At 39.5% G+C, this 20,650-nt stretch overlaps 1 protein-coding gene across 1 annotated transcript in view; it reads left to right on the top strand.

Annotated features, from left to right (window-relative positions):
* Positions 1-1,609: 1,609 nt before the first annotated feature.
* ddb1 (damage-specific DNA binding protein 1) overlaps positions 1,610-20,650 on the top strand; it is a 78,536-nt gene continuing 59,495 nt past the window's right edge. The window contains exons 1-11 of the mRNA XM_078415203.1: positions 1,610-1,753; positions 6,413-6,561; positions 7,935-8,051; positions 8,249-8,470; positions 10,068-10,182; positions 11,034-11,131; positions 11,590-11,748; positions 12,433-12,516; positions 15,376-15,492; positions 17,793-17,895; positions 18,723-18,798. Of these exons, the coding sequence (XP_078271329.1) occupies positions 1,693-1,753; positions 6,413-6,561; positions 7,935-8,051; positions 8,249-8,470; positions 10,068-10,182; positions 11,034-11,131; positions 11,590-11,748; positions 12,433-12,516; positions 15,376-15,492; positions 17,793-17,895; positions 18,723-18,798 (1,301 nt within the window). The 5' untranslated portion in view covers positions 1,610-1,692. The remainder of the gene's footprint in view (positions 1,754-6,412; positions 6,562-7,934; positions 8,052-8,248; positions 8,471-10,067; positions 10,183-11,033; positions 11,132-11,589; positions 11,749-12,432; positions 12,517-15,375; positions 15,493-17,792; positions 17,896-18,722; positions 18,799-20,650) is intronic.

Genomic DNA, 20,650 nt, shown 5'->3' with positions numbered 1-20,650 from the left:
CATTTTCCCCACTACCGATGTTAGGCTAACTGGTCTATAATTCCCCGTTTTCTCTCTCCCTCCCTTTTTAAAAAGTGGGGTTACATTAGCTACCCTCCAATCCTCAGGAACTACTCCAGAATCTAAAGAGTTTTGAAAAATTATCACTAATGCATCCACTATTTCTGAGGCTACTTCCTTAAGCACTCTGGGATGCAGCCTATCTGGCCCTGGGGATTTATCTGCCTTTAATCCATTTAATTTACCTAACACCACTTCCCGACTAACCTGGATTTCCCTCAGTTCCTCCATCTCATTAGACCCCCGGTCCCCCGCTATTTCCGGCAGACGGTTTATGTCTTCCTTAGTGAAGACAGAACCAAAGTATTTGTTCAATTGGTCTGCCATCTCCTTGTTCCCTATGATCAATTCACCTGTTTCCGACTGCAAGGGACCTACATTTGTCTTAACTAATCTTTTTCTCTTCACATATCTATAAAAGCTTTTGCAGTCAGTTTTTATGTTCCTTTCCAGTTTTCCCTCATAATCTATTTTCCCTTTCCTAATTAAGCCCTTTGTCCTCCTCTGCTGGACTCTGAATTTCTCCCAGTCCTCTGGTATGCTACTTTTTCTGGCTAATCTGTATGCTTCATCTTTTGTTTTAATACTATCCTTGATTTCCCTTGTTAGCCACGGATGCACTACCTTTCCTGGTTTGTTCTTTTGCCAAACTGGGATGAACACTTGTTGTAGTTCATCCATGCGACCTTTAAATGCCTTCCATTGCATGTCCACCGTCAACCCTTTCAGCATCAATTGCCAGTCTATCTTGGATAATTCACGCCTCATACCCTCAAAGTTACCTTTCTTTAAGTTCAGAACACTTGTTTCTGTATTGACTTCGTCACTCTCCATCCTAATGAAGAACTCCACCATATTATGATCACTCTTGCCCAAGGGGCCTCCGCACAACAAGACTGCCAACTAACCCTTCCTCATTACTCAATAACTAACCCTTCCTCATTACTCAATAATGTTGGGTTTGTGATTGTGTGTGTTATTGCTTATTTTTATTGCTCTTATTGTTGGACTGTGGGTAACGGAATTTCGTCCAAAAGACTTGTTTTTTTGGATGACAATAAAGGTTATTTTGATTAAGTAAGTTATTTATGACAATAAATTCTTCTGAATCTGTTAATGAGTTCTCAATAAATGCCAGTACATTACCCCAATTCCACGTATGTCTAACCCTGTTGATTAACCCCATCTGTGGACTTTATCGAAAGTCTTCCGAAAAATCTAAGTATGTCAGTGCATCCTGCTTTGGTTCCTTATTTATGTCACCTGTCACTTCGTCAAGATGCAGATGATTATATCGCCCTGTCATAAATCCATCTTGGCTCCGTTCAATCCTATCATTCTTCTCAAGGTGTTCAGTTATTAATTCCTTCATAATAATTTCCCTCCGATTGAAATACCGGACCCGTGTTTCGGACACAATCCAGCAATAACCCTCGATCATTGGCGTCAGTCGGCATTGATCTGTTTTGCCCCGAACAAAGATGGCGACCGCAAGCCAGCGAGGCCGCCGCCGTTGCAGCCCTCGGCACGTGACGAGGGCGGCTGGGGAGCGAAACCGGAGGAGCCTGTGGGGGCAGCGCGATCGAGCGCGTTCGGCTGCGAAGCTGCCATCGCTTCAGAACGGCCGCCACCATGTCTTACAATTATGTTGTGACAGCGCAGAAACCGACTGCGGTGAATGCCTGCATTACCGGTAAATATCGTCAATGTGAGAGTAAACTCGGGCCTCGGTTTTACTCCTTTCGTCTGCCCGGTAAAGAAACAAGGGGTGCGAGGAATGGTGGGTTTGGGGTGGCAGGATCAGGCCTCAAATAGGGCCTAGTCAAAACATCTCACACAACTCAGAGGGAGACATCGCAGCAACATACTGAGCAGTCAGGAAATGCACAATTCAAACTGTTAATTCACTCATTACTTGATATTTAGGAAATTATCTTTTAATTGCAAATAAAACTAATGTGAAGTAAATAGACACTACAGTCCCAGGTGGCAGGAGAGTCAGTCTATGTATTATTTTGTTTTTAAATAAATGTTTGTTTAAATAACTACTTGTTGGATAAAACATAATAACATCCAGAACAGTGATGATTAAAATTTTCTCCAAGTAAAAGTGAAAAGATCTATCTATCTTTCATAGTAGATACTGGCTTCTTGGATTTGAAAGCAAATTGAATAAACTGAGTAGTTTCTAAATATGAATCAAAGTATTTGTAGAGTTGGAACAGTTAACAACAAACAATAATGGTCCAGGCAGGGTTTGGAGAGAGTAATATCTGCAGGGTCAAGAGTGTTTAATTGTGAAATGTGCCATAACGGAACAATGAAATTCCTACATGCAGCAGCACAACAGGTTGTAAACGCAGTACTCGATAGATAACATAATAAACAGAAAATGTTTAATATATTAAAAAACGAAATAGTGCAAAACAAAACAAAGCCAAATGCCTCTCGTGCACCCGAGACAGTAGGAATTTGTAGTGATCAGTAGCCTTGAATGATTGTTGGGAAGAAGCTGTGCCTGAACCTGGACGTTAATAGTTTTCAGACTCCTCTATCTTCTTCCCAATGAACTGAGTGAACTGAGAGTGTAGCTGAGTGTGATGGTGGCTGCTCTTTTGTGGCAGTGCCCCCAATAAGATCTCTTTAATGTTGAGCAGGTCAGTACCCGTGATAGACTGGGCAGTGTTCATCACTTTTTGTAATCTTCATTCCTGGGCGTTCGAATTGCCAAATAGGATGGCACAACCAGTCAATATGGTCTCTACTTGTATTCCTGTAAAAGTTCAAGAGAGTGTTCAACGACATACCAAATCTTCTAAGGAAGTAGCGGTGTTGATGGGGTTTCTTTACGATTAATGCGCTGGGTCCAGGACAGATCTTCAGAGAAATGCAAGTTCAGATCCTGACCCGAAACATCACCTATCCATGTGCTCCAGAGGTACTGCCTGACTTACTGCGTTATACCAGCACAATGTGCCATTTTTTTTGTATACCAGCATCTGCAATCCCTTGTGTTTAATGAATTGTATTGTTGACCTTTGATTAAAACTGAAAAGTTAGAGATGTGGTAAGTTTAAATTTGCAGAGGAAACAAAAAGAAAATTGGCAGCGCTGTTTTTGAATGAAGGCTGAGATAGATGGAGTGACATAACTGAGACAGTGCAAGAAAAAAGAATGTTGGATTAGGATAGGTAATGTAGGTGGTTCCAGATAAAGATAAATGGAAACCAGAGCATTATCTGAAGTTGTTGAACCCAACAATGAGTTTGGAAAGGTAATTATTTGTGGTTATGTGAAGTTAGAAAAGGAGTGTGAGCTGAATTGTGGAAAGTGGAACCAATTTGGTTGATCATTCAGGCAACCATACTAAAGTTGTTTCATAGTGGAGAAAAAGGAAGTGTTCATTTTGGCACCAAACGTCTTGCCACTTTGATATTCTGATCTCTTCCTTGGCTTCCCAAGTGTGTCAATGAAACTCGATGTAACCTGAAGAAACAGCACATTCCCTCAGGATAAGGCACATTGCAACCTCTGGCCCATTCTGAGTTCAGAAATTTTGTTTCAATATTTGCACATTTCTGGACCATTCTTTGAACATCACAATCCATTCTCTTTCCCAGTTATGTTTTTGCAAATATACTTGTGAACCTTTCCTCTTGTTCTTTCTTCTTCAACTCTCTTGACATCTTCATAGCTCAAATATTTTTAAGTTCTGATAAGAGGCCATCACTTCAGTTGTTGATTCCATTGCTTTCTATACATTTCTGACATGAATAGTTTTAACATTCTTAGGCTTTTAGATTCCCAGCAATATTTTGCTTTTATGACAACATGTCACATGTTGTTTATAATCGCAGACAAAGTTTGGCACCCTAAAGTAAGCACATGTTAAGGCATGTTTGGTCAATGTGTTATTGACCATTGGTCATTGACCAAAAATTTGGACGAGTGAATTAAATGTAAGATCTCCAAGTTTGCGGATGACACAAAGCTGGGTGGCAGTAAGAGCTGCGAGGAGAATGCTACGAAGCTGCAGGGTGACTTGGATAGGTTGGGTGAGTGGGCAGATGCAGTATAATGTGGATAAATGTGAGGTTATCCACTTTGGTGGCAGGAACAGGAAGGCAGATTATTATTTGAATGGTGTCAGATTAGGAAAAGGGGAGGTGCAACGAGACCTGGGTGTGCTTGTATATCAGTTACTGAAAGTATGCATGCAGGTACAACAGGCAGTGAAGAAAACTAATGGCATGTTGGCCTGCATTGCTAGAAGATTTGAGTTTAGGAGCAAGAAGGTCCTACTGCAGTTGTACAGGCCCAGGTGAGACCGAACTTGGAGTGCAATTTGATCTTCTAATTTGAGGAAGGACATTATTACTATTGAGGGAGTGCAGCGTGGGTTCACCAGGTTAATTTCCAGGATGGCGGGACTGACATATGATGAAAGAATGGGTCGCCTGGGCTTGTATTCCCTGGAATTTAGGATGAGAGGGGATCTTATAGAAACATAAAATTCTTAAAGCATTGGATAGGCTAGATGCAGGAAAAATGTTTCCGATGTTGGGGGAATCCAGAACCAGGGATCACAGTTTAGGAATAAGGCGTAGGCCATTTAGGACTGAGATGAGGAAAAACTTTTTCAGCCAGAGAGTTGTGAATCTGTGGAATTCTCTGCAACAGAAGACAGTGGAGGCCAATTCACTGGATGTTTTCAAGAGAGAGTTAGAGTTAGCTCTTCGGGCTAAAGGAATCAAGGGGTAGATGGGGAAAAAGTAGGAATGGGGTACTGATTTTAGATGATCAGCCATGATCATATTGAATGGCAGTGCTGGCTCGAAGGGCCGAATGGCCTTCTCCTGCACCTATTTTTCTATATTTGCTATGTTCTAACCAAGGGTTAATGTAGTTGCAGCAATGTAATTACTATTGGGCAATGGATTGTGGATGACCTCAAGTTTGCAGTGGCTATAATATAGGTGCCACCAGTGAGGGATGGAATAGTCAAGTCTGGATGACATTAGTCTTAGCATTAACGCCAATGTTATTGGACAGCTTTGTTGGGAGAAACGGTCATAGTGAAAATAAGTGGGAGAATGGGAATAATCAGTGAGCTTGCATAGATTTAGTTCAGTTATTTTTATTAAATGTTGGATGGCTGTTAAATTGTTGTGTCTCATGACATTCAGGGTATGGTACTTGGAAATGTCATTGAGTAGAGCTGAGAATTGGAAGCCTTGACATTTTAAAGCTTTTTTTGAAGACTAAGCTTTTACCTATTCCTCCAGTGGTTATTTACACTTCTGAAAATAAGTATAGTTGCACAGTGGTATAAAGATACAGTTGCAATCTTACAGTGCCAGAAACCTGGGTACAATCCTTACTATGTGTGCTGTCTAGAGTTTGCACATTCTTCCTGTGACTGCATGGGTTTTCTCCGGGTGCTCGGTTTCCTCCACATTCCAAAGTCATTGGCTTTAACCTGTAAATAACCCTATTATGCAAGATGTGAAGCTGGGATAACGAACTAGTGTATGGGTGATTGTTGGTCGGCGTAGACCCGATGGACCAAAGGGCTCGTTTCCGTGCTGCATCTCTAAACTGAACTAAAGGACCCAGGTTTAATCCTGTCCTCCGGTGCGGTCTGTGTAGAGTTTGCACATTCTTCATGTGACCACGTGGGTTTCCTCTGGATACTCTGGTTTCCTCCCACAGCCCAAAGATGTGCAGGTTTGTAGATTATTTGGTCTTTGTAAAGTTGCTCCTAATGTGTAGAAATTAAATGAGAACGTGGGATAACATGGATCGATGGTCAGCGTGGACTCAGTGGGCTGACAGGCCATGTTGCATCTCGAAACAAAACTCAACTATTGATTCCATTCAGCGCTTTGTACATACGAGTGGCCAGTATGACTGCATTTATTTAGATTTCCATCATAGTTTGAATTTAATAACTTGAGTTTATTAAAGCTATCTTCAGTTAATTTATGTGGTTGCTCTTTAGTTATTTATTTCCAATTGGATGATTCTTGAATTTTTTTTCACGTGAAATGCTAGTTTCCTTAAACACAATTCTTGGCCTCCTATACTTTTTCCCATTCCTCCAAATTAAAAAAAAAGAAAATTTTCTTTAGATGTGAAATACATCTTGAACGAACCATTTTTAGTTTGGAAGAATTAAATACAAATGGATGATGAATGCTTCGTCAGAATTCCTGGATCTCCCTATTATTGATGTTGTACCTTTTGCTCAATGAATTTCAACAGTTCCAGAAGTCCCACTGTCATTAGGTTCAGAGGGTGCAGACCTACGTTGAACCAAAAATGGTCTAAATGTATTTTTTTTCTGCGACAGGTCATTTCACCTCAGCAGATGATTTAAACCTGCTGATTGCCAAGAACACAAGGTTGGAGATTTATGTGGTGACTCCAGAAGGTTTACGCCCTGTTAAAGAAGTAGGCATGTACGGCAAGATAGCTGTAATGGAGCTCTTCCGACCAAAGGTATGACGTGCAATGATGTATTAGACATCAGCAGTAATTTGCTGATGAGTATGGTGTATTTTCTTTCTAAATTATATATTGATTCTTTCCTCTTCCATCCTCACTTCATGAAAGTGCAGGGCACCTCTTATATGTTGCTTAATTTGAGACGTATTTGAATGTCTTGACATGAATAGAGTCAGGGAGTTTTACAATAGGCCCTTCGGCCCAACTAGTCCATGTGACTTAAGGTGTTTCCCAGAGCTAGTCCCATTTGCCTGTGTTTGGCCCATATCCGTCTCAACCTTTCCTATCCATTGAGATGCAATGAGCGTGCTGATGCCTCAACCTTTTACAGTTTACATAGGTGACTTGGAATGAAGACACTAAAATATTGTTAGTTAAATTTGCTTATACTATGGGTATTAATGCATTAGAAACAGATCACAGAAGATTTCCTAGACTGGTAACTGTAATACTGGTTGAACAGGGTAGGCTTGTATGTGCTGGAGTACGAAAGAGTGAGAGTTACTTGAAAGAAACATAAAGTCCTTCTTGATGGTGCGTTCTCTTGTGGGAGAATCTAGATATTTTACATTTAGTTGGTCATCCAATGAAGGCAATGTGAAGCACAATTTTTTTTCAGAGTGCTGTGAATCTTTCCAACTCTCCCATACAACTCATTGAAGGCAAAGATTTTGACCATTTACAATGTAAAAGTAGATTATAGGTGAGCAAGTGCATGTAAGGTTGCAATGGGAAGATGGAATGCAGAATTGAGATTTTATTACATGTTGGAACAGTCTCAAAGTGCCTGTTTCAATTCCTAAATCATGATTGTTTAATAGTAAATGTTGGTACCTGATATAGAGTCATAGTTATAAAGCATGGAAACAAACCCTTAGGTCCAATTTGTGTATACCGACCAAGATATCGTTACTGTATGGCCCAAAACTGATGGTAAAATGCATTCTCTTACTGGAGATATCAGATGGTGAACAGGAGAGGCAATGGCAGCTGATTTTTCGTTCCCTCTCGCATCTCTACCAGTTTTTATTGATGACGTTGCTTTCACTGTTTCATTGATATCGCAAATGAAGTCAACAAACTTGGGACAACTGAGATCGCGCCTTGGGATCTCTGATTTACCAATCGGTATATCTTCAGGCCCTTAATAAACTAATAAATGAATGGAGTCAGTTATATTTTCAATTTTTCAAGTGAATAGTTTCTTCCTGTTGCATATTTCTTGGTGCTCACTCCATAAAACGTAATGGTATCTGAGCAAATTTTCTGCTCCCTTCATGCCACGACATGAAGAATATACTTGTAGTGCATTGGTTAATGAAGAAAATATATAATAGATAAACTATTTTCTATTTTTCTTCAAACAGGGAGAAGGTAAGGACCTGCTTTTCATTCTGACTGCAAAATACAATGCCTGCATTCTGGAATATAAACAGAATGGAGAAACCATTGATATCATCACAAGGGCCCATGGAAATGTACAGGTAAAACTAATTTCTATTCAACACAGTCACAGCACATAGAAATATGTGACATTTCTAGTTGATGACTTTTTAATCAGAATTTATTGTACCATCTAAACTAGATGTTTTAACAATCCACTTTTATCTTCCTGTACACAATTTAACACTTGGATTTCATTCTGCAAATGATATTAACATCCCTTTGATATCCCTTTCAGGATCGTATTGGGCGCCCTTCTGAGACTGGAATAATCGGTATTGTGGACCCTGAATGTCGCATGATAGGTCTCAGACTATATGATGGGCTCTTCAAGGTGATCCCATTAGACAGAGACAACAAAGAGTTGAAGGCATTTAATATTCGTCTAGAAGAACTTCATGTAATTGATGTGAAGTTTCTGTATGGCAGTCAGGTCCCAACCATTTGCTTCGTCTATCAGGTAAGAAATCAGAGTTTTGAGGTGACATAGTGATTCAGAAAGTTGGATGGGCCTTTTACTTTTATTCCAGAAATGAAGACTAATGCAACTGGAGTGCAGTGAGTATTTTTTAGGTTAATGATATAGGAAAGCTGTAACAAAGAATTTTTTTCAAGGCAGAAAAATGGGTAATAGAAATTATTTTGTTGTGCCAATTGTACAAAGTTACTGACCTTGAAGAAAATTGTCCACGAGGAATTTACATATCCCTGGTAGATTTCTCTTTGTACAGTTATCTGATTTGATTGGATAACCTGCAAAACCAAGCTCTTCAATGTACATGATTGACATCAGTCTGAAGAAGGGTCTCGACCCGAAACGTCACCCATTCCTTCGCTCCAGAGATGCTGCCTGTCCCGCTGAGTTACTCTAGCATTCTGTGTCTCTCCTCACTGTACGTCGGTACACGTGATAATAATGAACATAAACCTAAACCTTTCCACCAAGTCATTTTTATCGAGTCTCTAGTTTTTCAGTCTGTCATTAAGCTGGCTAAGCAGCCAAATACTTCTCACAGACAGCAAATCGGGAAGTAAAAAGCATGATTTTCAATCAGTTTGTTAAATATTTTGTACAGTGTGAAATAAAGATTAGACTGTAAAAGATTCATGTAACTGAAATATTTGTGTAAAAAATAATAACTAATTAATATTTCTAAACATCTAAGGTAATTGGAATTTTAAGTATTTAAAAAGGGTTTGTAAGGGCCAGAGATATTAGTGCACATTAAAATCTAATTTTCACCTCAAAGAAAAACTATTGTCAAAATAGTTTGTACATATTCTTGAGCAAAACACAAAGTGTTGGAGGAATTCAGTGGGTCGGACAGCATCTGTGGGAATCCTGCATTTGGGTCAGGACCCTCCTTCTGGCCCACTATAAATATGATTGTAAATGTGCTGTAAATATTTTTGCCAGAACGTGAATTTTTGAAAATTATGTTGAGATAGGCTTCAAAAGTACGCATTCTGCTAGGCAGCAGGGAATCACAATGACTACAATTTCTGGATTCCCGTGGTTAATTGTGAAAGTTCATATTCCTGCGATAGCTCTTTCCCAATGAAATGATGGTGAATGTTAACAGGTTCCTCATAACTCCAACTACAAACTCTGAGATAATCCGGAAGGCCCCATAGCACAAAACTGCTCATAATTTAATTCTGGCTGGCATTCACACACTGATGTTTAGATGGAAGAACTGCCTTGTATGTCCTGTAAGGGGTGCTGTCCTTGGGTTGAGATGTGGCATTTCCTTGCACTGTGACTGACATTCATCTTGAGCGACATTCAATGTTTCATGTAGAAGCTTGATACTTTCATCAAGTTCGTTTCATTGAATGTTCATTGATTGGTCCAGTATCCCATTATGCTTCACAAAAAGATGAACATCATGCTCATCCATTTGATCCCACTGGTACCCCGCACTGTAGTGTGTTTGATTTCCCGAGATTCCTCCCTACATATTTTTATAAATTAATGGAACATCAGTGTGTGATGACCAGTTGACCTCATGCTCAATGCATTATATGTCTTCCACGTTGTTTTCTTTCCTTCTTAGGATCCCCAGGGCCGTCATGTAAAGACCTATGAAGTATCTTTGAGAGAAAAAGAATTCAACAAGGGACCTTGGAAGCAAGAAAATGTGGAAGCTGAAGCATCAATGGTCATTGCAGGTTGATATTGCCACTTTTTAAAAAAAGACAGTGATGAGTTGTTCATTTCAGCCACTGATTTCCTGGAGTTTATGTAAATGAGTGATATCTCTTAAAGAAAAATCAATTGGAAACAACTGCAGGATGTGTGGTCTGAATTAATGTTTCCTGCACAAAATCAGAAATGGTTAGTTCACATTCTTGCCTTTCGGACTGCTTGCATAAAGGTGATGACGCATTTCTTTATTTCCAAAGTGCTGGCAGCCATTAGTTGCCTGAAGTAAGTGGTAATTTGTCATATTGTGACCTCAACAAATTGTATTCATAGGCTAGCTATTCACAAGTGATATTAGCCTATTTTAAAATTTAAACTAAATTTTATGCCCCCATGCTTTCTCATAGTTGTCACTAATTACTTAGGAATGGTGATCCTGCTTGACAATTTCCCCTCTTCAGCTGGATGTAAAGCAGCTCTATTTTTGCCAGGTCCATTGCCATTGTCAAACAAAATCATTGGAATTGAACATGAAATCCTTCTGATCCAAAGGCTTATTAAACCAGAAGGTGTTTTCAATTTCAAAGTCATTGGCATCTCTTGTAATCTAAAGTGGCTTTGACTCAATTGTTAACACTCTGGGCTTGGAATCAGTGATTGGGTTCATGTCTCACGTCAGAGAATTGAGCACATAAATTTCAGTTGACACCTCAGTGCCAGACGGAGGATGTACTGCCTTTCAAATGTATATGAAATTAAGGCCCATGCTGCTGCTTGGGATAGATGGATAAGATACCCAAGCACCATTTTGAGAGAAATATGGATTTTGTTCCTGTGCCTTGCGAATATTTATAAATTATTCAGTCATTTTGTTCAGTTCCAGAACCATTTGGAGGAGCATTAATCATAGGCCAAGAATCCATCACGTACCACAATGGAGACAAATACCTGGCAATTGCACCGCCTGCTATCAAGGTAGGAAACATCGGAAGGGATTATAGAAATTCTTGTGAAGTAATTGAAGACCTTGAAAAACATCGTTTGTAATGTGTTTGGATTATTTGAAATTTTTACCATGGCTTAATTTATCTTATCCATTCTGTTTCCCGTTTTCATTTAAAAATAATTCATAAGGAAAGCGGACAGAGTTTTTGGCTGAATTTTCATTGTGGCAAAGTTGAACTGCCAGAAGAAGGATTGTGCATAATTAACTCAAAGCAAAAAAAATCCCTGCAGTTTCTGGAAATTTGAAATGAAACAATCTGAATGTAGAATAATCTTTATATAAATAAAACAGTGTCATAGCTCTCGGTATTTCCCTTTAATTAAAAGCTGTTCAATTATAACTGGACATGCATTGCTGCTAACAAACCTAGTTTCTTAAAGAAGGTTTACCTTTGAATGCAAATATATTTTCTCTCCTTTATTGTCAGCAAAGCACAATTGTTTGTCATAATCGCGTGGATCCCAATGGTTCTCGGTACCTGTTGGGCGATATGGAGGGACGTTTGTTTATGTTGCTCCTGGAGAGGGAGGAACAGATGGATGGGAACATCACTGTCAAAGACCTCCGTGTTGAACTACTGGGAGAGGTTAGCAATGCCGAGTTGCCCGTTTTTAATGAATGTCTGAGGTTTTTAATACTAATTGCTGATGGTGGTATTATGGTATTAGCAATTTAACATGCTTATTTGACATTGGTTGTTAGCAAATTAATTTATAATAATTAGGTTAATATTTGCATTAAATTCCTTCATTTTAAGCCCATTCTCTGTACCAGATTGAATAATTTCAAATTACCCAATATTATACTTTATCTTGCCACCTTTCGGTTTGGATAGATTGAAAAAGGACTGTTGTTTCATCTAAGTCACTCTTATGAACAGCTGAACATTTAGTACCATTCATTGTGGCTCCCCTGTAGTATTTTGGAAATCTGATTAAATTATAGCTCTGTGTCTTGGCTTGGGTCAGGTTAAGCATTTACCCACTTTACAAAAGTAATTTATCGTAAATTTCATAGGAAATTGGTACTCTTTTTATCATGCTAATTGTTTAGTTGCAATGTGGTTATGGAATTTATTTTTTATTTTTGAAGTAAAGTTACAGTGAATCCATCTTCACTCCAACCAGTAAATTTATTGATGCTGTAGTTTTCAGAACCTTTCATCTTTCTGCTCTCAGAAGTGGTATTTGAATTTGTGTAATTAATAATATAGTTTATTGTATGATATGAAAATCATAATAATGTTCTATATCCTATTTGTCCTTCATAGACATCGATCGCAGAATGTTTGACGTACTTGGACAATGGGGTCGTATTTGTTGGGTCTCGTCTTGGAGATTCACAGCTTGTTAAGGTGAGTACTTTAAACACATTGACACATTGACACTGACTCCATTGCGGGCAGGTGGGACTAGTATAGCTAGGACTTTTGGCTGGTGTGGGCAAATTGGGCCACAGGGCCTGTTTCCACACTGTATGACTCTATGACTATGACTCTATGACACACTTTGCCTACTGCTGTTGGAAGTAATTTACACAAGTTACATCTTTAACTTGGCTTGTGCTACTGAACCAGTTACTGTGGTATTCCAGTAGTATAAAAAAATAACTGCAGATGCTGGTACAAATCGATTTATTCACAAAATGCTGGAGTAACTCAGCAGGTCAGGCAGCATCTCGGGAGAGAAGGAATGGGTGACGTTTCGGGTCGAGACCCTTCTTCAGACCCGTGGTATTCCGTTGCTTTCCGATTCTAATGAATTTGTGGTCCAGTATCCAAGGTGAATTGAAAGTTGCTAATTTTATATCTCCCCACCTCTGGTGCAGAAGTTACATTGGAAGATGCCTGGATGACATGGGAAGGAGAAGGGGAAAAAAATAATTGCTAGCAGCATTATTAGTCAACATTATGTGTAGTTCAATTTGTGAGTCTACTTAAATGTAGTGTAATACATTTGTTTATTTTTCCAGCCGCAAGTTCTTTGCAAGTCTTTATGTATGATTAGTATTATTTTCACTTCTGTCCTCTTATAAATATTGGTGCCCTGGACTATAATGCTAGATATGTAAGGTTTTAACCTCAGATGGCTGGTCATCTGATTGTAACATTTGCCTTGTGAATACTCTGATTTTGGCCTTTTGGTACTTGCTCGTGGGAAAGCCGACATTGGGGGTGTAATAATGAGGAAAATATTAGTAGAGAATTATTAGCGTTGGAGGATGTTTCTTACTTGATTTCAGGAGGACAAGAAGATTCTGTGCATTGCCTTTCAAGTGTTACATAAAAACATTGAAAATAGGTGCAGGAGGAGGCCATTCAGCCCTCCGAGCCAGCACCGGCATTCATTGTGATCATGGCTGATCGTCCACAATCAATAACCCGTGCCTGCCTTCTCCCCATATCCCTTGATTCCATTAGCCCCTAGAGCTCTACCAAACTCCCTCTTAAATCCATCCAGTGATTTGGCTTCGACTGCCCTCTGTGGCAGAGAATTCCACAAATTCACAACTCTCTGGGTAAAAAGGTTCCTTCTCACCTCAGTTTTAAATGGCCTCCCCTTTATTCTAAGACCCTGAACCTGGTGGCCCCTGGTTCTGGACTCTCCCATCATGGGAACATTTTTCCTGCATCTAGCTTGTCCAGTCCTTTTATAATTTTATATGTTTCTATAAGATCCCCTCTCATCCTTCTAAACTCCAGTGAATACAAGCCTAGTCTTTTCAATCTTTCCTCATATGACAGTCCCGCCATCCCAGGGATCAATCTCGTGAACCTACGCTGCACTGCCTCAATTACAAGGATGTCCTTCCTCAAATTAGGAGACCAAAACTGTACACAATACTCCAGATGTGGTTTTACCAGGGCCCTATACAACTGCGGAAGAACCTCTTTACACCCATACTGAAATCCTCTCGTTATGAAGGCTTTCTTCACTGCCTGCTATACGTGCATGCCAACTTTCAGTGACTGGTGTACAAGGACACCCAGGTCTCGCTGCTCCTCCCCCTTACCTAACCTAACACCATTGAGATAATAATCTGCCTCCTTGTTTTTGCCCACGAAGTGGATAACCTCACATTTATCTATATTATACTTCATCTGCCACGCATCTGCCCACTCACTCAACCTGTCCAGGTCACCCTGCAACCTCCTAACATCCTCTTCACAGTTCACACTGCCACCAAGCCTTGCGGCACTCCACTCGCTACTGCCTGCCATTCTGAAAAGGACCCGTTTACTCCTACTTTTTGCTTCCTGTCTGCCAACCAATTTTCTATCCATGTCAACACCCTACCCCCAATACCATGTGCTCTAATTTTACTCACCAATCTCCCGTGTGGGACCTTATCAAAGGCTTTCTGAAAGTCTAGATACACTACATCTACTGGCTCCCCTTCATCCATTTTACTTGTCACATCCTCAAAAAATTCCAGAAGATTAGTCAAGCATGATTTCCCTTTCAAAAATCCATGCTGACTTGGACTTACAGCTATCCAAATGCACCGTTATTACCTCTTCAATAATTGACTCCAGCATCTTCCCCTCCACCGATGTCAGGCTAACTGGTCTGTAATTCCCCGTTTTCTCTCTCACTCCTTTCTTGAAAAGTGGGATAACATTAGCTATCCTCCAGTCCACAGGAACTGATCCTGAATCTATTGAACATTGGAAAATGATCACCAATGCGTCCACTATTTCTAGAGCTCCCTCCCTGAGTACCCTGGGATGCAGACCATCAGGCCCTGGGGATTTATCAACCTTCAGTCCCATCAGTCTACCCAATACTATTTCTCGCCTAATGCAAATTTCTTTCAGTTCCTCTATCCCCCTAGATCCTCTGTCCTCTAGTACATCTGGGAGATTGTTTGTGTCTTCCTTTGTGAAGACTGATCCAAAGTACCTGTTCAACTCTTCTGCCATTTCCTTGTCACCCATAATAATTTCACCCGTGTCTGCCTTCAAGGGACCCACATTTGTTTAAGTTGCCTTGTGGAAAAATCATTGTCTTAGGCCATGTGGGAAGCATCATAAATCTTTTTGTTTTTTTAAATTGGTCTCTTATTTGCTTCATCTTTTTATTTGTGGATATCAGGAATACAACTGCAAGTGCAGTTTAAATTACCGCAGATGAATGTATTGAACATAGTTTGAAGATGACAGAACATATTAACACAATTAAAAAAAATAAAATCTGTTATGTTTTTGTTGCAGCTAAATGTGGACAGCAATGAGCAGGGGTCTTATGTTGCTGGTATGGAAACTTTCACTAATTTAGGTCCAATCGTGGACATGTGTGTCGTAGATCTGGAAAGACAAGGTCAGGGCCAGGTAAGATGAAAGGTTTCTCCCCTCAATTCTTTGCCATAATCCATCAGACTATAAAATGACCTTTATGATATGAAGAAGAGATGGCTAATCTTCTGTTGATTATCATTTACTATTTCCAATAATACTGTTTTACTTGATGGCATCCAGACGAAGTGTGTGTTAATGTAGAGGATATAATTATATCCATTTTTCAGACTTGAGGCTAAGGGAAAATCCAACTCCATGCCCATGACATTCACTGACATTATCCCTAAGATCCCATCTTCACCATCCTGGTGGTTACCACTGACCAGCAACTTAAAAGTGTTTTGTGCAAGTGGTGGACTGGGTATTCTGCAGTGAGTGACTTGGATCTGAAGCCTTTCCAAGGCACAAACCAGGAATGCAATGGGATATCTATTTCCGGGATGAGTGTAGCTCCTAAAGAATTCAAGAAGCTCAGTGCTATTCAGAACAAAGCAGCTGACTTGTGTAGCACCCCCTCTAGCATGCTCGGCATTCATTACCTCCACTGCCAATACAGTAGGTGCTTTGTATGGCATACAGAAAATACTATGCCGTTACCTGCGCATGTTACTTCAACAGTATCTCCCTGGTCACCACAAAGAAGGGCCAGAGCAGCTGGTGTATGGGCACACAACCACTTACAGGTTTTCCTTCAAGTTGCACACTATCTTTTCTAGTGCCTGAATCCTGTAACTCTCTCCAATACAGCATTGTATCTTTACCAGAACATGCAATGATTCAAAACGTTGGCTTGCCACTGTGTTCTTGAAGACAGCTATGGATGGGCGAAAAAGCCAATCTTGCCAGTGACTCTGACATCCCAAAATGTGATTTTTAAATATGGGGGTGGGATATGGTATAGTTGTTAATCGGATATACTTAAGATTGGTCTTTTCATATGATGAAACTGCTGGTTTGGTTACTCTTGTTGGCCAAAGAGTGAGTAGCTTTTCTAAGGAGTATATTAGGGTTTTTATTTTGCTCATTTTGGTTAAAGTTTATTATTGTCATGTATACCAAACTATAGCACATAGTTTGTGTGCTATACAATCAAACTAGATAATATTATCCATGAATACAATCAAGCCAAACACAAGTACAACAGGTAGGCAAAGAGAAAAATACCAGAGTGCAGAATATAGTTTCTCATCATTGTAGCATAACAGTTTCAGAGAAAAGTCCAATGAGTTAGATTGTAAAATTATCACAGGTAGAAAGGGTGGTAAAGAAGGCTTTTGGTACATTGACCTTCATCAGTCAGTGTACCAAGTATAAGATTTTATTCCTTGGAGCGTAGGAGGCTGAGGGGTAATCTTGTATGAAATCGTGAGAACAGATAAGGTGAATGCACAATCTTTTACCCAGAGTAGGGGAATCAGGAACTAGAGGACATATGTTTTAGGTGTGAGGGACAAGATTTAATTGGAACCTGAGGAGCAATATTTTCACAGAGGGTGGTGGGTATATTGAACAAGCTATCAGAGGGGCTAGTTGAGGCAGGTACTAAAACAGCATTTAAAAGACACTTAAAAGCCACGAAGGGAAGAAGAAGCTGTTCCTGAGCCTGGTGGTAAGAAAGTAAGCTGGAACTAATGGTGATGTAATGCAACAAGTATACAACTCAATATTTTGTAATGAATTTCGATTCCGTAGTTAAAGATTGAATGTATTATCATGAAATATCAGTGAACTAACTGATCTCAACTGGGAAAGGGTAGTATTTAGATAAGCTAAGAAAACAATTATAATTAACTTTATCATCCCTGGTTAGGGAGATAAAGTGCTAAATTGTTGAGGAAAACTTGTTTTTAGAATATAAAGTGAGAACAAATTGCTGATCACAGAAAAATAAATGTATCTATATTTTTGAAAGATAATCACTTGAGACTTGTTCAAGTATTCATGTGGCTGGACATTAGGTGAAAGTATGTTTTTGATTGCGAGTGAAAGTTTTCTGGTCAAGTAACTGCTCAACACTTTGACTAGGCTCTAGTAGAATTCTAAGCCCCTTCAAGATGCCTGGATGATGGAGGAATACCAATGGGGTTGCACTGCAGAAAGAGTCAAAAAGACAAATTATTTTCTAAAATATTTCTGTTTTAAAATGTTGCTCTTTAAGGATTTGTTCAATGGTAACGAGAGTAACAAAATCTTGATTTCAAAGTTCACCCAATGTGAATGCACCTGAACCAAGATGTTACTACTGTCTGTTGGTTCATACAGCAGCAGCGGTGCTGGGTTTTGCAGTGCTGTGAGCTTACGACTGATTATATGATCTTTCTCTGTTATTGCAGCTAGTTACTTGTTCGGGAGCATTTAAGGAAGGTTCATTAAGAATAATCCGAAATGGAATTGGGATCCATGAACATGCAAGCATCGATCTTCCTGGTATTAAGGGTATGTCGACCATAACATTTGAAAAGTTCAGATTAAATATCATACAGTTTTCCTGATGCTGGACTCCTGTTTTGTGAATGGTTTATAAATATTACAACTTTATCCTATACTTAAACAAAACAATATTGCAATGCATAGAACATTCACCCTTGGACACTGGCAGGGATTTTGATGATCAAATGGCAGAAAGGCCTTAATAGAATTTTTTTTTCAAGATTTGGCATGTATAAGCACAAAGTTGGATCGCTTAAACTTTGTTATGGTGTGTACAACCAGTTGTAAAACTGTCACTAGACTCGCACAGGCAAAATTGTTCGGCACCGGAGACACTGGAAGTGTGTAACAACTAGATTGAGTTACTTGAAAGATGGAGAGAAAATCAGGAAAAGTGAATTTATGCCTGCTTTGTTTTGCATAACTTTTTAAAATTAGGTTGGGGATCATGCATTGCGACGTTATTTGAAGTTTTATCCTGCAGATCAGATACCCAATCTGGTCTACCTATAATATCAAAAAGCAGATTAACAAGTCCTGTTGAAGGGTTTTGCTGTGGATGTAATTGGTCATTGGGTCATAGGGTCATAAGGGATAGGAGCAGAATTAGGCCATTCGGCCCAAGTCTACTCTGTCATTCACTCTTGGCTGATCTATCTCTTTCTCCGAACCCCATTCACCTGCCTTCTCCCCATAACCCTTGACACTCATACAAATCAAGTTGGTGCAAGTTGGTTTGTCCTGATTGATCGTGATGTCTTTGCGATTTGAATGAGATGTATAACATCACAATTTAAAATGTCTTTCCCTGACCGGGTTTTGTCCCATCTCAGGTTTATGGCCATTGCGTTCTGATTCCACTCGTGACACTGATGATATGTTGGTGCTTTCATTTGTTGGACAAACACGGTAAGAAGTTTAATTAACATTTATGCTGTATTTTCTTTCTTTGGACATTGAGTGTGCTTTCATGTTTTAGCATTGTAAAATAGTTGAATATATATGGCAATAGTTAATTCAAAAAGTGATTTTTATTTTCAGCCCAAGAGGATGAAATAATCATGTTGAATATTTCTGTGGCATATTATGTTTGAAGACTATTGTTATAACTTTTGTACATACAGTCAATTACAAATTCAGCAGAATCGCACATTCATTGTTGGGGTTCCAATACAAAATTATTTTCTAACTCATGTACAAAAAGTTGTAGTTGGAAAAGGTTCCTGACTACTGTACGTTTTTACTATTTAAAAGAAAATAAATCATGTTATTTTAGAGTTTGGCCTGCCTGCCAGACATCCAATTATTTTTTGAATATGTCCAAATAAACACTTTTTGTTGAACTTATAATTTGCAGTTCAGCAGTTTCAATTTTTCATAAATAGAAATATTTAAACTTCCTGTAAAGAGCTACTGCTCTTTGTAAAATAGGAGCACCTGCTATTCCGTGGTTGCCCTTGTAATGATCAGAATTCACAGAAGTATGCATTTAAAAAATATATAATTCCAAGTTTTAACACAAATTCCAAAATATAAAAATGATTTGTCACAATTCTTTCCACGCTTCATAAAGCAAAAGCTGAAAATGTTATTCAGGCAAATTTGCACCAATTTTCTGCAAAATTCAGACCACGCTAGCTGATTTAGTCCCTAAAATTAAATCAAATATTGTCAAACATTTACACCACTTAATCATAATTTATTAAACACATGAATTACGACTATTACATCCCTAATCCAGAGCATTCATTCTATACCTGGACATCGAGTTGTACTTCCCTGGTATCAGATGACATAATGGAGGCAATATAGATTGTAAATTTAAAGCCAAATTTCATTATTTTTTACTGTCTTACAACTGCTATCAAGAGAGTGGTCTTTATTCATGTCCTACATTATCCTGAGTATGGCAATTAAACAACAATTATTAGTTATTTTAAATAGCAGAAATGTATGCATTACAGCTAAGCTTACAACAAGTTTCTGGCATACATCTTCAGGAAGATGTATGTGTTTATGTGAGTAGTACAGGCTAATGTTTGGAAAAACGATCTGTTAATTTATCAAAAGTTTTTAAATTGCTGTTATCTATATATTTCTACAACTCTCATTTTGTGTGTGTGTACGTATATATATTTCATTGCATATTTGTCTGTTCCCGAAATACAGCCAAATACATGATAGCGCAACAATTTTATCACCACCTTACTCACCATTGTCCTGCGGTTCAAATGGTTGTTATATTTTAAAAGATTTTCACTTTTTAAACTTTAAAAATCATCTTTTTAAACTTTAATAAACCCCTTTTCCACCTGCTCTGCCCATCAGCCGCGTTCTACGTCACAATGGGACCCGCCCGAGTGATGGGAGTGGCGGCCAATGGGGGGGGGGGGGTTGCCCAAGATGGCCACCGGGGGCGGGACCCACCTGAGTGACGGGAGTGCCAATAAGGGGTTCCGCGCTTGCGCAATTGGGGAAGGGTTGACCTTCCTCCCGTGGTGCAGCGTGGCGTCAGAGAGAAGGCGAAAGAAGATGACCGCCGGCAAGCCGCTCTCCTGCTGTTCTCCTGCTGCTGACCGCAAGGGGCCGGGGTCAGTGGCTCCCTTTCCCCTTTCCTCTCCCCCCTCCCACGGTCCCAGGGGAGACTCCGAGCAGGAGGAAGATGGTCATCGTCCCCGTCTTCTCATCGTTCCCCTCCGTCTCCTCCAACGCCCGCTTCAACCGACGGCCTCCGTCTCCTCCAGCGCTCACTTCAACCGGC

The sequence above is a fragment of the Rhinoraja longicauda genome, chromosome 18 (assembly GCF_053455715.1).
Source record: "Rhinoraja longicauda isolate Sanriku21f chromosome 18, sRhiLon1.1, whole genome shotgun sequence".
In the NCBI taxonomy this organism is placed as follows: Eukaryota; Metazoa; Chordata; class Chondrichthyes; order Rajiformes; family Arhynchobatidae; genus Rhinoraja; species Rhinoraja longicauda.
This window is presented reverse-complemented; position numbering and strand designations above follow the sequence as displayed.